This window comes from Carlito syrichta, unplaced genomic scaffold (genome assembly GCF_000164805.1).
Source record: "Carlito syrichta isolate Samal-C Ts95f unplaced genomic scaffold, Tarsius_syrichta-2.0.1 Scaffold287784, whole genome shotgun sequence".
Classification (NCBI taxonomy): domain Eukaryota; kingdom Metazoa; phylum Chordata; class Mammalia; order Primates; family Tarsiidae; genus Carlito; species Carlito syrichta.
In genome coordinates, this window is record NW_007231880.1 from 41,243 (window position 1) to 57,894 (window position 16,652).

At 46.1% G+C, this 16,652-nt stretch overlaps 1 protein-coding gene across 1 annotated transcript in view; it reads left to right on the forward strand.

Moving 5' to 3' along the window:
- SLC13A4 (solute carrier family 13 member 4) overlaps window positions 1–16,652 on the forward strand; it is a 48,673-nt gene that overhangs the window by 27,629 nt on the left and 4,392 nt on the right. The window contains exons 8-14 of the mRNA XM_008053037.2: window positions 309–493; window positions 4,941–5,060; window positions 6,682–6,783; window positions 8,699–8,800; window positions 9,905–10,002; window positions 10,221–10,345; window positions 15,146–15,307. Coding sequence (XP_008051228.1) covers window positions 309–493; window positions 4,941–5,060; window positions 6,682–6,783; window positions 8,699–8,800; window positions 9,905–10,002; window positions 10,221–10,345; window positions 15,146–15,307 — 894 coding nt within the window. The remainder of the gene's footprint in view (window positions 1–308; window positions 494–4,940; window positions 5,061–6,681; window positions 6,784–8,698; window positions 8,801–9,904; window positions 10,003–10,220; window positions 10,346–15,145; window positions 15,308–16,652) is intronic.

Below are 16,652 nucleotides of genomic sequence, written 5' to 3' on the forward strand. Positions count from 1 at the left end.
GAGTGAGACTCCAACTGAAAAATAAATAAATAAATAAATGTCAGAAAGTATTCTAAGGGCTTTGCATCTATTACTTCATTTAGTCTTCACAACAATGTAGCAGAGGAAATATGATTTTCTCCACTTTACAGAAGAAACTGCAGCTTGAAGGCATGCCCAGGTTGGTAAATGGTAGAAATTAGGATTTGTCTCTCTGATACCCAAGCTCAAAACCTTTCCACTGTGCCATGATGTCTCCTGCATCTCATTCTTTGTGTGTCAGAAAGCCCAAGCTGGGTTGGAAAGACTCACTGATTTTCCTTTGGTAGGAAAAGCCACGAGTCCTGACCCCCAGCCCTAGGAACCAGGAACGGAACCGGAAATACAGGTCCCACCATGACCAGATGATCTGCAAGTGCCTCTCTCTGAGCATATCCTACTCCGCCACCATTGGTGGCCTGGCCACCGTCATTGGCACCTCCACCAGCCTCATCTTCCTGGAACACTTCAACAAGTAAGTGATTTACTCGGTCAACAAATTCTTACCAACTTCTGCTGTGTGTCAAGAACTAGACTAGGTGCTGGGGATATCTGGTGACCTGGAGGTTACTGAAACCTAGGCAAGGGAAGTTAGGTCATGTGGTCGGATCTGAGAAAACAAGACTGCAACAATTTCTGTACAAAGAGGGAGGCTATCCCCAGGAGGTCTGGCTCTCCCATAGGGACAGAGCCATGTTCTGCCTGGCATCAAAGCCTCTGTAAGTGCGGTTTCTGTACGAAGAGGAAAAATCCAGCCATTACGGCTAAGTGTGACTGTAGTAGTCCAGAATTCTGCAGGGAGCACCCTGCTGGGGGAACACACCATCTGGAGGGAAGACACACATCCCCAAAGAGGTGGCTACATGGAAACCAGAAGGGAAAGCTAAAGTAAACTGGGTGAAGGGGGGTTTTCCAGACAAAGAAAACAATGTGTAGGTGACTCTGAGGCAGGAGAGGAGAACCCATAAAAGAAAATGACAGAGCGTACAAGGAGTGCAGGGAGCCAGATAGGCTGATCTCCAGAGCTTAGCTAGGCCCATTGATGGTCTCAGACTTCAGCCAAAAGGCTGTGAGAAGCCTTTACAGAATTTATAGCCGGGAGAGAGGTGATTAGATTTATAATTTTGAAAACTCATTCTGGATGAGTTGGGCAGATTCAAGGGATCTTCAGAGGGAACTTGCTGGGTCTTAGCGGGATTAACGAAGGCCTGAGAGGGAAAGGCCAAGTCTAGCTCTCAGGATCCTGGTCCAACAGCTGGGAAACAGAGGGAAAAGGCGAGGTACCCAGTCTTGGACACATCATCACAGAGGCTAAATGTCTAGCTGCATCTCAAGAGAAACATTTAAGCTGAAGGCATGGCTTTGGAGCCAGCTGTCACTGTGCCCAGAGGCTTCATGCCTGGTTTAATGCTCTGCTGTCCCTGTCTGGATATTCTTAATCTTGGAGTAAAAGGCCCACATTTTCAATTCACCCTTTGGTAATGGAAGCCATAGGAGTGGAAGAGACTAGTTAGAATACATAGAGTAAGTAGAGCAGAGGGCATAAAGACTGAGCTCAAATACTTAAAGTAGACTACAGAAAAGAGAAAGAAACAGTGTCAGACAGGAGAGAGGAAATCCAAAAAAATCTGGTGGCATTCTGATCAAGGGAGGAAAGTGCTTCAAGGAAGAGAAAGTGCCTATAATATATGATGTCAATGGATGATGATACAAAATAAAGTTGAAAATGTATCTACTAGATCTAGTGACCTGGAGGTTACTGGGACCTAGGCCAGGGGAGTTTGATCAAGTGGTCGGACGGAAGCCCAGTTTCTGTGAGCTGAAACAGGTAGAGTTGGAAATGGAGATTGTCACAATCCAGAAGAGATGTGCAGTGATGACAAAGGGGGACCAGAGTAGGTTCGAGAAGGGGTTTTTGAGATGGGATACATGTAATTGCTGGGAAGGAAGGTCCAAATGAAATGAATATTAAGGACTTGGAAGAGCAAAGATAACTGATGGAGTGATGCCATTGAGAAAACAAGAGGATGGGATCCAGAGCAGAGATATCAATCAGAGACAAGAGGAGAAACACATCTTCCACTTAGCAGAAAGGGAAAAGGAGCCAGGAAAGGAGGAAGGAGAGAGAGGGCAGAATGATTAACCAGTGAAAGTTCAAAACCTAATCACCCAGTATCGAGGTCTCATGGACTCTGCCCACAACTCTATTCTGTTCAGGCTCTGAGTTTCTGGTGTCTAATTTGTGGTTCCCTTTAGTGGTTGGGCCAATTCATATGCCCTTAGTCTACTTCTTGGGTGGTATAATGGTACATTTAGTCAAAATTATTGCTCACCTGAACAATGGGCATTCTATAAAAGTGAGCCCCTGAGGCCGGTGCCGTGGCTCACACCTATAATCCCAGCACTTTGGAAGGCCGAGGTGAGAAGATTGCCTGAGCCCATGGGTTCAAGACCAGTCCAGGCAACTTGGCAAGACCTCATCTCTACAATGAATCAAGAAAAATTAGCCGGGCATAGTGGCATATGCCTATAGTACCAGCTAATTGGAAGGCAGAGGCAGAAGAATCGCCTGAGCCCAGCAGGTCGAGGCTGCGGTGGCCATGAGCAAGCCACTGCCCTCCAGCCTGGGCAAACAGAGTGAGACTCTGACTCAAAAAAAAAAAAAAAAGTGAGTCCCTGGCTTCTCACTGGTCTGAAAGTACCCCCATGCTGTTTTTCTTGGCATCAGTGAACAGATCATCTCCAAAGTCCATTTGAGATGTTTCAAAAACCTACAAATTTGTTGTAACACTATAAACAGTGTGTGTGTGCATGTGTGTATATTTGTGTGTGTATATGTATTCTTATTTTTAAAATGCTGTAAATAGGTCGGGCTCGGTGGCTCAGCCTGTGATCCCAGCACTTTGGGAGGCCGAGGCGAGTGGATTGTCTGAGCCCACGGGTTCGAGACCCACCCAGGCAACTTGGCAAGACCTCATCTCTACAATAAATCAAAAATTACCTGGTCATGGTAGCGCATGCCTGTAGTTGCGGCTACTTGGAAGGCTGAGGCGGAAGGATCACCGGAGCCCAGCAAGTCAAGGCTGCAGTGGCTGGGAGTGTGCCACTGCACTCCAGTCTAGGTAACAGAGTGAGACTCCAATTCAAAAATAAATAAATAAAATAAAATAAAATTCTGCAAATAGCATTAAACCCTCATATGTATCCACAAAAACCTATTTAATCTATTCTAAAGTCCCATTCCTTTTCCTGGTCCAAGGGCAGGGCCTGGGTTTTTGTGACCAGAGAAGAAATGATGCAACAGACATTACACCCATCAGCCCAGGGCTGCCCATAGTGAGTCACCGAATGACTAATCCTTCTAGCTCCTAAAGCCCTTCTTATCCTTGCCCACCACCTATGACCCATTCAGGCCTCTAGGAAGGGTGTGAGTTGTCTCAACTCAAGCACATGTCCATGGCCAGGCCACAGTGCAGCAGAGCAAATGTCAATGGGACGACAGAGCTCAAGCGCTCTAACAGCCTGTGCTTCCATTACCTTCTCTTTGGGAATCCTGCAGCGCCTTCTAGTGTGAGAAGAGGGGTACGACGTCCTCCTGCCTTGGCGTTTTAACACCCAGCCCCAACAAGAGAGACTAGGAAAACGAAACATTGGCCATTTAGGCCCAGTCTTGTCTAGGCAAAAGTCGTGGCTCCCAGCCGGGCTCGGTGGCTCAGCCTGTAATCCCGTGCCTTTGGCAGGCTAAGGTGAGTGGATTGCCTGAGCCCGTTCGTTCGAGACCTGCCTGGGCAGGCGAAACCTCATTTCTACAATAAATCAAAAAATTAGCCGGGCGTGGTAGCACGCGCCTGTCGTTCCAGCTACTCGGAAGGCTGAGGCGGAAGGATCGCTGGAGCCCAGCAGGTCGAGGCTGCGGTGGCCGGGAGCGGCCACTGCACTCCAGTCTGGGCGACAGGGTGGGACTCCGACTCAAAAAAAAAAAAAAAAAAAGTCGTGGCTCCCCTGTAGTCCGCTCCACTCACTAGGAAACGGCGCTCGGCTTAGGGCCACAGTTCTACCTGATGACCTTGAGCGGTCCCCTGGGCAGCTCCCCTATACCCACAGTCACCAGTGGATATTGATAACGATTTGGAGATTCCAAGCCCTGCTTCTGTTATGGACACTGTTAATACCTGCAACCCTCACAAGGCCCTAGAACCCCTAATTCTGCAGAATTGTCTGCCTTTGTCCCCCAGTAAAACTCACATTCCTTCAGTGATTTTATAAACAAAGTATACCAAGCTGCTATCTCCATTTTCTGTGTCTTGAAGATCAGATGAATAAGCTCAGCAGAAATTAAAGGCAAATGGCCCTGGAGTAATTTTTTTTTTTTTTTTTTTTTTGAGTCAGGGTCTCACTCTGTCATCCAGGCTGGAGTACAGTGACACACTCACAGCTCACTGCAACCTCCACCTCCTGGGCTCAGGCAATCCTTCTGCCCCAGCCTCCCAAGTAGCTGGGACTATAGGTACATGCCGCAACGCCTGGCTAATTTTTTTATTTTTTGTTGGGATGAAGTTTTGCTATGTTGCCTAGGCTGGTCTCAAAACTCCTGGGCTCAAGCAATCCTCCTGCCTTGGCCTCCCAAAAAGTACTGACGTTACAGGCACCATGCCTGACCCGGAGTAATTCTTTTGAGTGCAAAGTATATACACTTTAGTGATACTAATTTTGGTCACTTAGATGCCTTTTCTTTGGCTTGCTTCACAATTCTCTCTGGGCTTTGTACAATTGCAACTGTAAAGCAAGTAAGTTCGAGAAAATGTTTTGTCCTATTGGTACCATGATCTCTCCCCTCATCCCTGCTGCATGTCTTCTTATGGCCCCAAATACTGTGTGGAAACCCAGTCTTTCCTAACCCTGACCTGATCTTTGCCCTGCAGCCAGTACCCAGCCGCGGAGGTGGTCAACTTTGGCACCTGGTTCCTCTTCAGCTTCCCCATCTCCCTCATCATGCTGGTGCTCAGTTGGCTCTGGATGCACTGGCTATTCCTCGGCTGCAAGTGAGTCCTAACACCCTACCAGCAAAGCATTGAGACACTGTGTAGATCCAATGGCCATGGCACAAACCCTGAGGGCTTTGCTCATGGAGACTGCTGAGTACCAGAGGATAGCCTAAGGAGAGTGTGGTGGCCTAGACTGGAAATTGGGCCTTGTCTCTGCTGGACACTTTAAACAGTCATAAACTCCTCTTTTCACTCTTGGCTCCACAATGAAATGTCCTTAATTCCAAAAAAATGGTTAGAGGACCTGCCGGCTTATAAAAAGTCTGACTTGGAGACCGTTTAATGTAGTTTCATTGCTCTCAAAGCACATGGAAAAATAGGAAATAAGAAATATTACTCCAAGTAGAATTTGCCTTAGGTTTGGTTTTATAGACATGAGTGATTCATACTTAGTAGCCTGTATGAAATATGCTCATATCCCTCAAAATAAAGAATTAGACATTTCCCTTACAATATTTTTTCTAATAGGAATCTGCTCAGCAAGATTTTCTTCACAACCATCAGTCTACTCCAAATTTGATCAGTTTCAAACACATAAAGGGAAGCTATATATATATTCTTATATATATGTTTATACACAAACAAGCTATATATATATTCTTATATATATGTTTATACACAAACAAGTTATATATATATTCTTATATATATGTTTATACACAAACAAGCTATATATATATTTTTATATATATGTTTATACACAAACAAGCTATATATATATTCTTATATATATGTTTATACACACACACACACACACACACATAATGTTTTGCTATTAGTCCATGAAACCCACCCAACACCTGCTAACTTTTCTCTGAGCTAACTTTTCTTTTCACTAAGGCTGTTGTCAAACCAATGGATCCTAGATACTTCTTAACCACAGTATTGCTCATACAAAACTAATACTTTTATCCCAGATAAGCTTTATCTGTAGACAAATAAACACACAAACACATATATCTAAACACACACACCATGTTACACTGATTCTTTTACAATGTAAGAGACAAATGTGAGGCCAGGTGCGGTGGCTCAAGTCTGTAATCCCAGCACTTTGGGAGGCCGAGGTGAGAAGATTGCCTGAGCTCAGGGGTTTGAGACCAGTCTGGGCAACTTGGTGAAACCTTGTCTCTACAATAAATAAAAAAATAAGCCAGGTGTGGTAGCACTCACCTGTAGTTTCAGGTATTTGGAAGACTGAGGTGGAAGAATTGCCTGAGCCCAGCAGGTCGAGGCTGTGGTGGCCATGAGAATGCCACTGCACTCCAGCCTGGGCAACAGAATGAGTCTCCAACTCAAAAAGAAAAAGAAAAAAGAGAGACAAATGTGTAGAAAGACCTCATATAAATCCTCTTGCACAAGCCCCTAAGACATTACTTCACATCAATATACCAAAGATATACCCAGATGGATACATCCAAAAGGCAAGGGAAAAGACTGAGGCGAGGTTGGATAACATGGCTGATGAAAACTATATGACTGTGTGTGGGACAGAGGGACAGCATGAGAGTGACAGGGACAAGAGTGACCACAGCCAGTGAGTGGTTTAGTATTTGCTGAATATTTTATCTCTTAGCCTCAGAAGTGTGTTTCTTGTTTGTTTATTCTCCCTTCTCAGTTTTAAAGAGACCTGCTCTCTGAGCAAGAAGAAGAAGACCAAAAGAGAACAGCTGTCAGAGAAGAGGATCCAGGAGGAGTATGAAAAGCTGGGCGACATTAGGTAAACTCAGCCGTTCCCTTCCCTCCTTCCCCAGGAGAGAAAACACAGCAGGGAGAGAGAGCACAGAGGCAGCCTTGTTCCTGTCAGTCTCTGATGCAATGAGACTTTCCACAACCATGAATCCAGGCATTTAGAAGATGCTATCTAATGCCAAAGTCAAGCTGGCTGAGTTTCAGGGGACTGCCCTTCCCTGTTGCTATATTCAGAGTCCGGGTATAGCCGTGGCATGGGAGTGGAGTGCTGTCCATGGGGCAGACGGAGACAGGAAAAGGCAAAGACAGCACAGCCACCCTCTTGGGAAAGGCTGACTTTCCTCTAAGGCCAGAACCCCTCACACTGCTCAAATGAGCCACCACTGTGGTTCAGCAGTCACTGACAGGGAGCTGGGAAACTCGAGGCTGTACTTGGAGCATAAGGCAGCATTGAAGGCAGACTTGAAGACAGAGGGGCCAAGGAATCACTAGCTAACCCTTCAGTGGCCCAACATCCTATTTAGTGCTTTTTTTTTTAATGGCAACTGGCATGTACAACTTGGACTGAGTAAAACAATTTAGGTAGACACTGTCTTTTTTAAAGCTTTAAGTTATAAAAGGAATGCACATTCACTATAGAACATTGAGAAAATATGGGAAAGTATAAGGAAAAAATTACAATCGACTTGTATTCTTAGCATCCCAGTGTTAGCATACTTCTTTCCATGTTTTATGCAAAACTATATGTATGTTGGTAAAATTTAGTCTATATTCAACATAAATATACATCTTGCCTTCTTCACTCAAAATTATACTGTCATTGTGTTCTCATGTCATGAACTCTGCTGTGGAAACAAGATTATTAGTGGACATATCTCATTTTAATATGTAGTTGTGCCTAACTGTGTTCACTGTCACAGAATATCATTAGAGGTTGTTTCCTTTTTTCTTTTTTTCTTTTTCTGAGTTGGAGTCTCACTCTGTTACCCAGGCTAGATTGCAATGACTCACTGCGGCCTCGACCTTCTGGGCTTAGATGATCCTTCTGCCTCAGATTCCCAAGTAGCTGGGGCTACAGGTGCAACACACCGTGTCTGTTTGTTTATTTTAAGTAGGAGTCTCACTCTGTCACTCAGGCTGGAGGGCAATGGCACACTCCTGGCCACTACAGCCTCAACCTGCTGGGCTCAGGTTATCCTTCCGCCTCAGTCTTCCAAGTAGCTGGAACTATAGGCATGTGCCACCAAGGCTGGCTAATTTTTTGATTTATTGTAGAGATGAGGTCTCATCAAGTTGCCCAGGCTGGTCTCGAACCTAGGGACTCAGGCAATCCTTTCACCTCAGCCTCCCAAAGTGCTGGGATTATAGGCATGAGCCACCACGCCCGACTGTTTTAGTTTTTTGTAAGACAATTTTGTAATTTTTCTCGGGCTGCTAGGTTCAGACAATTCTCCCACTTCAGCTTCCCAAAATGTTGAGATCGCAGGCCACTGTGCTCAGCCTGTTTCCATTTTTTTGACAGGTAATCTTTCCATATGCATTTTGGGTTATTTTGTTAGATGGCAAGAATGACCAGATTGAAGGCTCCTGATGTATATACAAATGCCCTCAGAGAGGTTGTATGACTCCTACTCCTACCAGCATAGTGTTTGAGGGAACCTGTTTCACTACATTCTCCTTAAGGGTTGTATCCAAAATTATTTTGCAAATGTATGTGCTGTGTTCTCTTGTCCTTCCCACATTAGTTCCTCCAGTGAACATGGCCGTGTCATATTTTCTGGCACCTCTCAGCCCTCCTCCCACTTCAACCATTCATGGTGGCTGGGCAATGACTGGGTTTTACATCCTAAGTGTTGGAACTCTGAATACTGAAGCTTCCAGAAGCAAAGTGAAGAAGCTGAATTTCCCAGTTCTGGAGTGGGTCTTTCTGTTTTATTTCATAGCTACCCTGAAATGGTGACTGGATTTTTCTTCATCCTGATGACCGTGCTTTGGTTTACCAGGGAGCCTGGCTTTGTCGCTGGCTGGGATTCTTTCTTTGAAAAGTAAGTGATATCATTTCCTCCTTAAGAACAACCCCCTCACTCAGATTCCTCAGGCAGTAACCACTGGTGTCCCTTCACAGACTCTTAGGGGGTAGATATAAAGCCAGGAAGCATTTCATTCCCTAGGAAAGCCACTCTTTTTAGGGAGGCTGCCACGTTGAATCAGGAGGAAAACACAGGGTTTGAACCAGGCTAGGTGGCTCAGCCTGTAATCCCACGCCTTTGGGAGGCTGAGGTGAATGGATTGCCTGAGCCCACGGGTTCGAGACCAGCCCGGGGAACTTGGCGAGACCTCATCTCTACAATAAATCAAAATGAGCCGGGCGTGGTAGCGTGCGCCTGTAGTTCCAGCTACCTGGAAGGCTGAGGCGGAAGCATCGCCGGACCCCAGCAGGCCGAGGCTGCGGTGGCTGGGAGCGGCCACTGCACTCCAGTCTGGGTGACAGAGTGAGACTCCAACTCAAAAACAAAAACAACAACAACAAAAAAACACAGGGTTTGAAGTCCCTGTCTGGGGCTGGAGTCCAGTGCTGCCACTTCCCAGTTATGCAACTGGGTCTTATTATATGTGCTTTTGGAATCAGTTATCTCACAGGTTGTTATGAAAGCTAAAGGAAAAAGCATCTATAAAATAATGTCTGGCTGTGAAGAGGTTATGGTCACAGAGTGGCTGAGGCCTGTGGGAGGAAGGCAGACACTACCAGAGGTAGACACAGGCTCCTGTGTCACGCTGCATATCCCCCAGGCCAGGGCCACGGGGTGCCAGGCCACGAGGTCTCCCAATAGCAGTTTCTCATTTGAGAAGGGACACACACGGTGGTATGTCCATTCTCTTTTATCTATCCACCTCCTGCTAGGACTCACCCCAACTAGTGAACCCATAAATTCACACTAAGACATCTGCCCTAGCCAGGCCCCACCTCCAGATATTAACCATAGTCCATCAGGTCCACTGTGGGACAGCATGGCAGCAGCCAACATGAAGAAGTCCTCTAGGCTAAGTCCTAAAAAGAGGCATTGTGCTCAGAGAGGCTGTCCTGAGGCATCATCTTTCTCCCGAGGCTTCCTGCCCTCCCTCTGCAGCCATGCTTGTCTCGTTGCTAGGAAAGGCTACTGCACTGATGCCACGGTGTCTGTCTTCCTTGGCTTTCTCCTCTTCCTCATTCCAGCGAAGAAGCCCTGCTTTGGGAAAAAGAATAATGGTGAGAGGAGGTGTATGGGAAGGAGTCGGGGTGGCTGTAGTTAAGGAATACCTAAATCAGAATCTTCCAAAGGAGTTACTAAGGCCTTCAGATCCCTCCCACCCCTGCAAAATAGTAGAGCAGTCTCCCAAATCACCCAATTCATCAATTAAGCTCCTCTCTCTGCAAATCATGCCCACTGGGGTTTCTGGCTCTACCTGTCTCTACCTGTGATCCAGGAGAGAACCAGGAGCCCTCGCTGGGGACAGAGCCCATCATCACATGGAAGGACTTCCAGAAGACCATGCCCTGGGAGATTGTCATTCTGGTGGGAGGAGGCTATGCTCTGGCTTCTGGGAGCAAGGTAACCCTTGGATTCTGTTGTTATATGCCACATATTTGACTAGCAACTTCACCTAGTGAGTCATTATGACCCTGGGAGGAAAACTCAAAGGAGCTGGGAGGTGACTGTTCATCAAGGCACCGGGCAGGAAGGTATTTGAGCAGGATGGAGTCCTGTCCTTCGTGAACATCCCAGTTAGTGCTGCTGGGGACAAAGGTAGAGGTCAGCTGTGCCATGGAGTCAGGACACATGGACAGTCACACTTCAATGATGGGACCCACACTACCATGAACAAAAGGTATTTTGGAATCTATAGCCATCTCCTTCTGAGATCTGACAGTGGTGGCAGGAGATGGGTCTGTATGAGATCAGCGATGCCCCAAGTGATACCTGGTGAACTGTTCCTCTATCAGTCCATAAGGCAGAGGCAGAGCCCCTTTGGAGAAGTAACACTAAAGCCAATGTAAATGCTTTTTGCTTCCTGACTGGGGACATTTGGGAAGAGATCTTTTAAGTGGGGCTGGGGGGAAATGATGGAATTTCCTAAAGTGTTAACCCTCTCTGAAATAGAAAAAAATCCTAAGAAGGAATCAAGTTAAGGTTCAGATTGTTTCTTCCTCCACCTTGTCCACATGCATTAACCCATTCTAAACTTGGTTCACTTTGGATGGCCGTTCATTGTAGGCCTCAGTGCTATCGGCATTATTATTAAAAAGGTCATGGAATCCTATAGTCAGAAGGAATCTTGGAGGACACAGAATCCTATCTCCTACCCAGTGTGAGATTTCCATCCCAGTCACCCCTGGCTGAGATACCTCCAGTGATAGGGCACTTCCTGTGCCTGTCAGGGAACAAAGAATAGTTGTTCTTTATCTTCCACCCAGTCCTTCTTTCTGCTGTCCTCCGATGGCTCTGGAATCATCTCTGAGGTAATCAATTATTAACATTAAAAAGCCCAACACTACCTGGTCTTTCTCCTCAGGACTCACTATAAGTCTGGCCTTATTCAAGCATGTTCAGGGAGAGGTCAGGCTACTGCCAAGTACGGTGACTGTTACCCACACCCTGCATCTCACTGTGATTCAAGCACCACTCTGCATGTGGAAGCTTTTATAAAGCATCCTTGGCATCCATGTCAATACATATATTGAAATTGCAGTCAACTAAAACCCTACATTCTATTAATTGTTAACCACTATTAGATCTCAGTTCCTTCAACCCACCCTATACATATACCATATATGCTGTCATATATAGATAGATAGATAGATTTTTTTTTTTTTTGGTCAGAGTCTCACTCTGTCACCCAGGCTAGAGTGCAGTGGCTCGCTTATGGCCACCCCAGTGTTGATCTGCTGGGCTCAGGTGATCCCTCCGCCTCAGCCTTCCAAGGAGCCAGAACTACAGGCGTGATATCACGTCTGGCTTTTTAAAAATATATTGTAGAGACGAGGTCTCATCAAGTGGTCCAGGCTGGTCTCGAACCCCTGGGCTCAGGCAATCCTCTCACCTCAGCCTCCCAAAGTGCTGGAATTATAGGCTTGAGACACTGCACCTGGCCTGCTGTCAATATTTCTAATTCTAAGTTCAGGATATTTATCTTTATTGAATTTAGGTTGTTAGTTTTGGGCCCTACATCTAGCCTGGCAGGTTTTTTCTTAAATCAAAATTGTATACATAGTTTTGTTTGTTTGTTTTTTGAGTTAGAGTCAGTCTCACACTGTCACCCAGGCTGGAGTGCAGTGGCACAATCACGGCTACTGCTGCTATCAAGCAATCCTTCCACCGCAGTCTTCCAAGTAGCTGGGACTACAGGTGTGCACCACCATGCCCAGCTAATTTTTTTATTTATTGTAGAGATGAGGTCTCACCATGTTACCCAGGCTGGTCTCGAACTCCTAGGGTCAAGCAATCATCTTGCCTCGGCTTCCCAAAAGTGCTGGGATTACAGGCGTGAGTCACTGTGCCTAGCCCAAAATTGTATATATATTTTACATATAGTATAGTTACTGTTTTTGTAAAACCTATGGACTCTACTAATTTTAATAGTAATTCAGGTATATATTTGATTCATAAAACCATACACATGATTTCTACCGAATTTGAAATAATTTCAGTCTTGACATTAGTGGGGAAAACCCAATGTAAAACAATGTAAAACATTTTCATATCAAGGGTTTAAAAAATACTACCTTTGGTTGTGGGGTGTTTTTTTTTTTCTTTTTTTTTTTTTCAGTTAGGACCTTGCTCTGTCACCCAGGCTGGAGTGCAGTGGCACCATCATGGCACACTGCAGCCTCTACCTCTTGGGCTCAGGCAATCTTTCCACCTCCCTCCAGAGTAGCTGGGACTACAGGTGCGTGACACTGTGTCTAGCTAATTTTTTGATTTTTATAGAAATGATGTCTTGCTATGTAGCCCAGTCTGGTCTTGAATTCCTGGGCTAAAGCAATCGTCCTGCCTTGTTATCCCAAAGTGCTGGGTTTATAGGAGTGAGCCACTATGCCCAGCAGTTACATGTTTTCCATCTTTGCATCTAATTTATCAATTTATTTCTAATTATAGTATAAAATAGTTCTATTGGAAAGATAATTGCCATTAAATTGTTTTACTTTACTTACCAGGACTATTTGATAACATATTAAGTAAAATTCTATTTCTTATAAAATATACTGTTTCCATTTGATCTTCCTCCCCTGCCTCTGTTTAAAGAGGGAGTAAGGGGACTGGGCTCGATGGCTCAGTCTGTAATCCCAGTAATTTGGGAGGCCGAGGTGAGTGGATTGCCTGAGTCTGCAGGTTCGAGACCAGCCCGGGCCACTTGGCGAGACCTTGTCCCTACAATACATAAAAAAAAATTAGCTGGGCATGGTAGCGCATGCCTGTAGTTCTGGCTACTTGGAAGGCTGGCTACTTGGGTCAACACTGGGGTCAACTTCTGGCTACTTGGGTCAACACTGGGGTGGCCATGAGTGTGCCACAGCACTCCAGCCTGAGTGACAGAGTGAGACTCCAGCTCAAAAAATAAAAATAAAGAGGGAGTAAGGTTGAATGTTATAAGAGGGAACAGTTTCAGAGTTCCTAGAGGCCTCCAGCCTCTGAACCAAGCATTAATTCACTCTGTCTCCATATATTGAGTTCGTAGCTCCCCATCAGTTGAGGAAAAAAAGGGAAGAAAAGTTCTACAAGGCAAAATGGCTACCGCAGAGAGCATTCTGAAGGCCTTTCGTTATTAACTGCCCAGGAGCTTGCAAGGAGGGAGACAAGGCCCTGTGGTGACCAAATGAGCTTCTCATGAATCTGGAAGAGCAGAGGAAAGTAGCCTGCTGACAGTGTGGAAGGCTGTCTGTACTAGTCTACCTGAAAGCAGGACTCAGAGCTTGAGGAATCAGAGTATCTCATCTTGCTTTCCACCCCTACTCTCCACATCTTCCCTGCACTTGCAGTCTTAGGGGACCACAGGAAGTCAGACAAAATCTAACCACTGGGCATGGCATGGTGGTTCACTCCTATAAACCCAGCACGTTTGAATAACAAGGTGGGAGGATTGCTTTAGCACAGGAGGGACCAGAGGAGGAGGGAGGGAGAGTACATATGGCAATCAAGATTTCCAATACAGGCCGAGCTCGGTGGCTCAGCCTGTTATTTCAGCACTTTGAGAGGCCAAGGCAAGTGGATTGCCTGAGCCCGTGGGTTTGAGACCCGCTCAGGCAACTTGGCGAGACCTCGTCTCTACAATAAATAAAAAACTAGCTGGGCGTGGTAGCATGTGCCTATAGTTCCAGCTACCTGGAAGCTGAAGCGGAAGGATTGCTGGAGCCCAGCAGGTCGCGGCTTTGGTTGCTGGGAGCTGCCACTGCACTCCAGTCTGGGCGACAGAGTGAGACTCCAACTCAAAAAAAGAAAAAAAAAAGATTTCCAGTACAAAATTCAATGGTGCCCTTCATTTTTTAGGAGAGGGAGGTGGCCCTCACCACTGACAGGTGAACACCTTCCAACTAAATGGATTATTTCAAGTGGGAATATTCATTAAGTGGATGTATACAAAGGGTGCTAATGGCAAAGGTTTGGGATGGACAATTTGCCTTCATATCTTATATTTTCAAAAAGTCCTGAGAGTTGATCCTGATATCAGCAGTGATGAGATTGACCCTAAAACATGTTGCAGCTGGAAGGACCGGGTGGGCTCCTGGCCAGTTAGAAGACTTCTTCACTATATAGAAATGGACTTTCCATCCCTCTCCGTTTCACAACTCACATAAAACTTCCAGTATTCCACCCTGCCTGCTTACCCCTCCCAAAAAATACAGGAAATGTTACTATCCACAGGTGTTGATGCATTTTTCCCTATCTTAGGTGACAAAGAGAAACAGATTTCAAAAACAGAAGAAAGAATTGTACTTGGCACTGTCCACTCAGTGCATAGTGAGAGTGTCAGAGGTTGAAGAAGGGGAAATGAGATTGAAGTTGAAGAACTAACGTTGAGGGACAAAGATCTCCAACCCCTGCCAAGCAGTCATGGCAAAACTAAGACAGATCATGGCAATTAGGGTGGGTGGCTCTCCATGTCCCATGACAGTGACTGACCAGGAACCCCAAAGACAGTTGTACAATCATAAAAATAAATTATCTGAGTTACAAAATGATCTAATCATAAAAATCAGGAATGTCTCTGGCTCCCATTAGACTGAAGATAGATCAGATCAGAGAGACTTGGTGGTCTAGCCCTCCAGCATCCCTGGCCTTCTTGAAATCTAAATTTCATGTGGGATGTGCCTTTCCTTCTCTTTCTTCTGGCTGTAACACGTTCTCTTCCCACAGAGCTCTGGTCTCTCTACATGGATTGGGAACCAGATGTTGTCTCTGAGCAGCCTCCCACCGTGGGCTGTCACCCTGCTGGCATGCATCCTCGTGTCCATTGTCACTGAGTTTGTGAGCAACCCAGCCACTATCACCATCTTTCTGCCTATTCTGTGCAGCCTGGTGAGTCTTGTGGGTTCTTGGGTGTCCAGACAGATTGCCCCAGGAGCCTGTGCAGTGGTGTGCCTGGCTTCAGGGCACCTCCCATGGCTGCACCTTCTCTTCTGGTCCTTGTCCACAGTCTTTAGTGACTGGTGTTCAACTCAGTGTGAAAAATGAAGTTCTCCCGCGCCTTTGGGAGGCTGAGATGAGTGCATTGCCTGAGCCCGTGGGTTCAAGACCCGCTTGGGCAGCGAGACCTCATCTCTACAATAAATCAAAAAATCAGCCGGGCATGGTAGCGCATACCTGTAATTCCGGCTACTGGGAGGACTGAGGTGGAAGGATCGCCGGAGCCCAGTAGGTCGAGGCTGTAGTGGCCAGGAGCGGCCACTGCACTCCAGTCTGGGCGACAGAGTGAGACTCCAACTCAAAAAAAGAAAAAGAAAAATGAAGTTCTGATAGAAAAATTGATAAATAAAAAGATACACTAATAAATCATAGCAAGAGTTCTAGAAACCTTTTTTCCAAAAGGATAAGATTCTTTAGGGGCTTCCCTGAATAGAAAAAAGGATGGATAAAATAACCTTAAAATTCTATAATTCCAATTCCCCCCAATCATTGTCTCCTGATATAAAACCTAACAGTGGGGCCAAAAGGTAGCTAGAAAAAAATGAAGACAAAACACACATAGCTGCAAAGACCAAGATCACAGTTCACGTGATCATCATCACTTCCACCCACTTTCACTGGAATTTCACCAATTTGCGTCAGAGTTGGGAGCAAGGTCAGACTCATTCCCCAGCCTCAGACCAATGCGTTGTGAACAGAATAGAGAGGGGGAGCAGTTGTTAGCCAAGCAGCCCTTCTGGGGGAGATGAGGGAACCTAGGAAATGAAGGCTCCTCCCACCACCAGCAAAATAGTCTCTGGTTCTTTCTGAAATCCCCCCTGGCTGGGCGCGGTGGCTTATGCCTATAATCCCAGCACTTTGGGAGGCCGAGGTGAGAGGACTGCCTGAGCCCATGGGTTCGAGACCAGCCTGGGCAAGTTAGCGAGACCTCGTCTCTACAATAAATCAAAAAATCAGCTGGTTGTGGTGGCGTGTGCTTGTAGTTCCAGCTACTTGGAAGACTGAGGTGGAAGGATTACCTGAGCCCAGCAGGTCAAGGCTGCGATGGCCATGAGCATGCCACTGCACTCTAGTCTGGGCGACAGAGTGAGACTTCAACTCAAAAAAAAAAAAAACCAAGCCCGGCTCGGTGGCTCAGCCTGTGATCCCGCGGCTTTGGGAGGCTGAGGCGAGTGGATTGCCTGAGCCCGTGGGTTCGAGGCCTGCCTGGGCAACTTGGCGAGACCTCATCTCTACA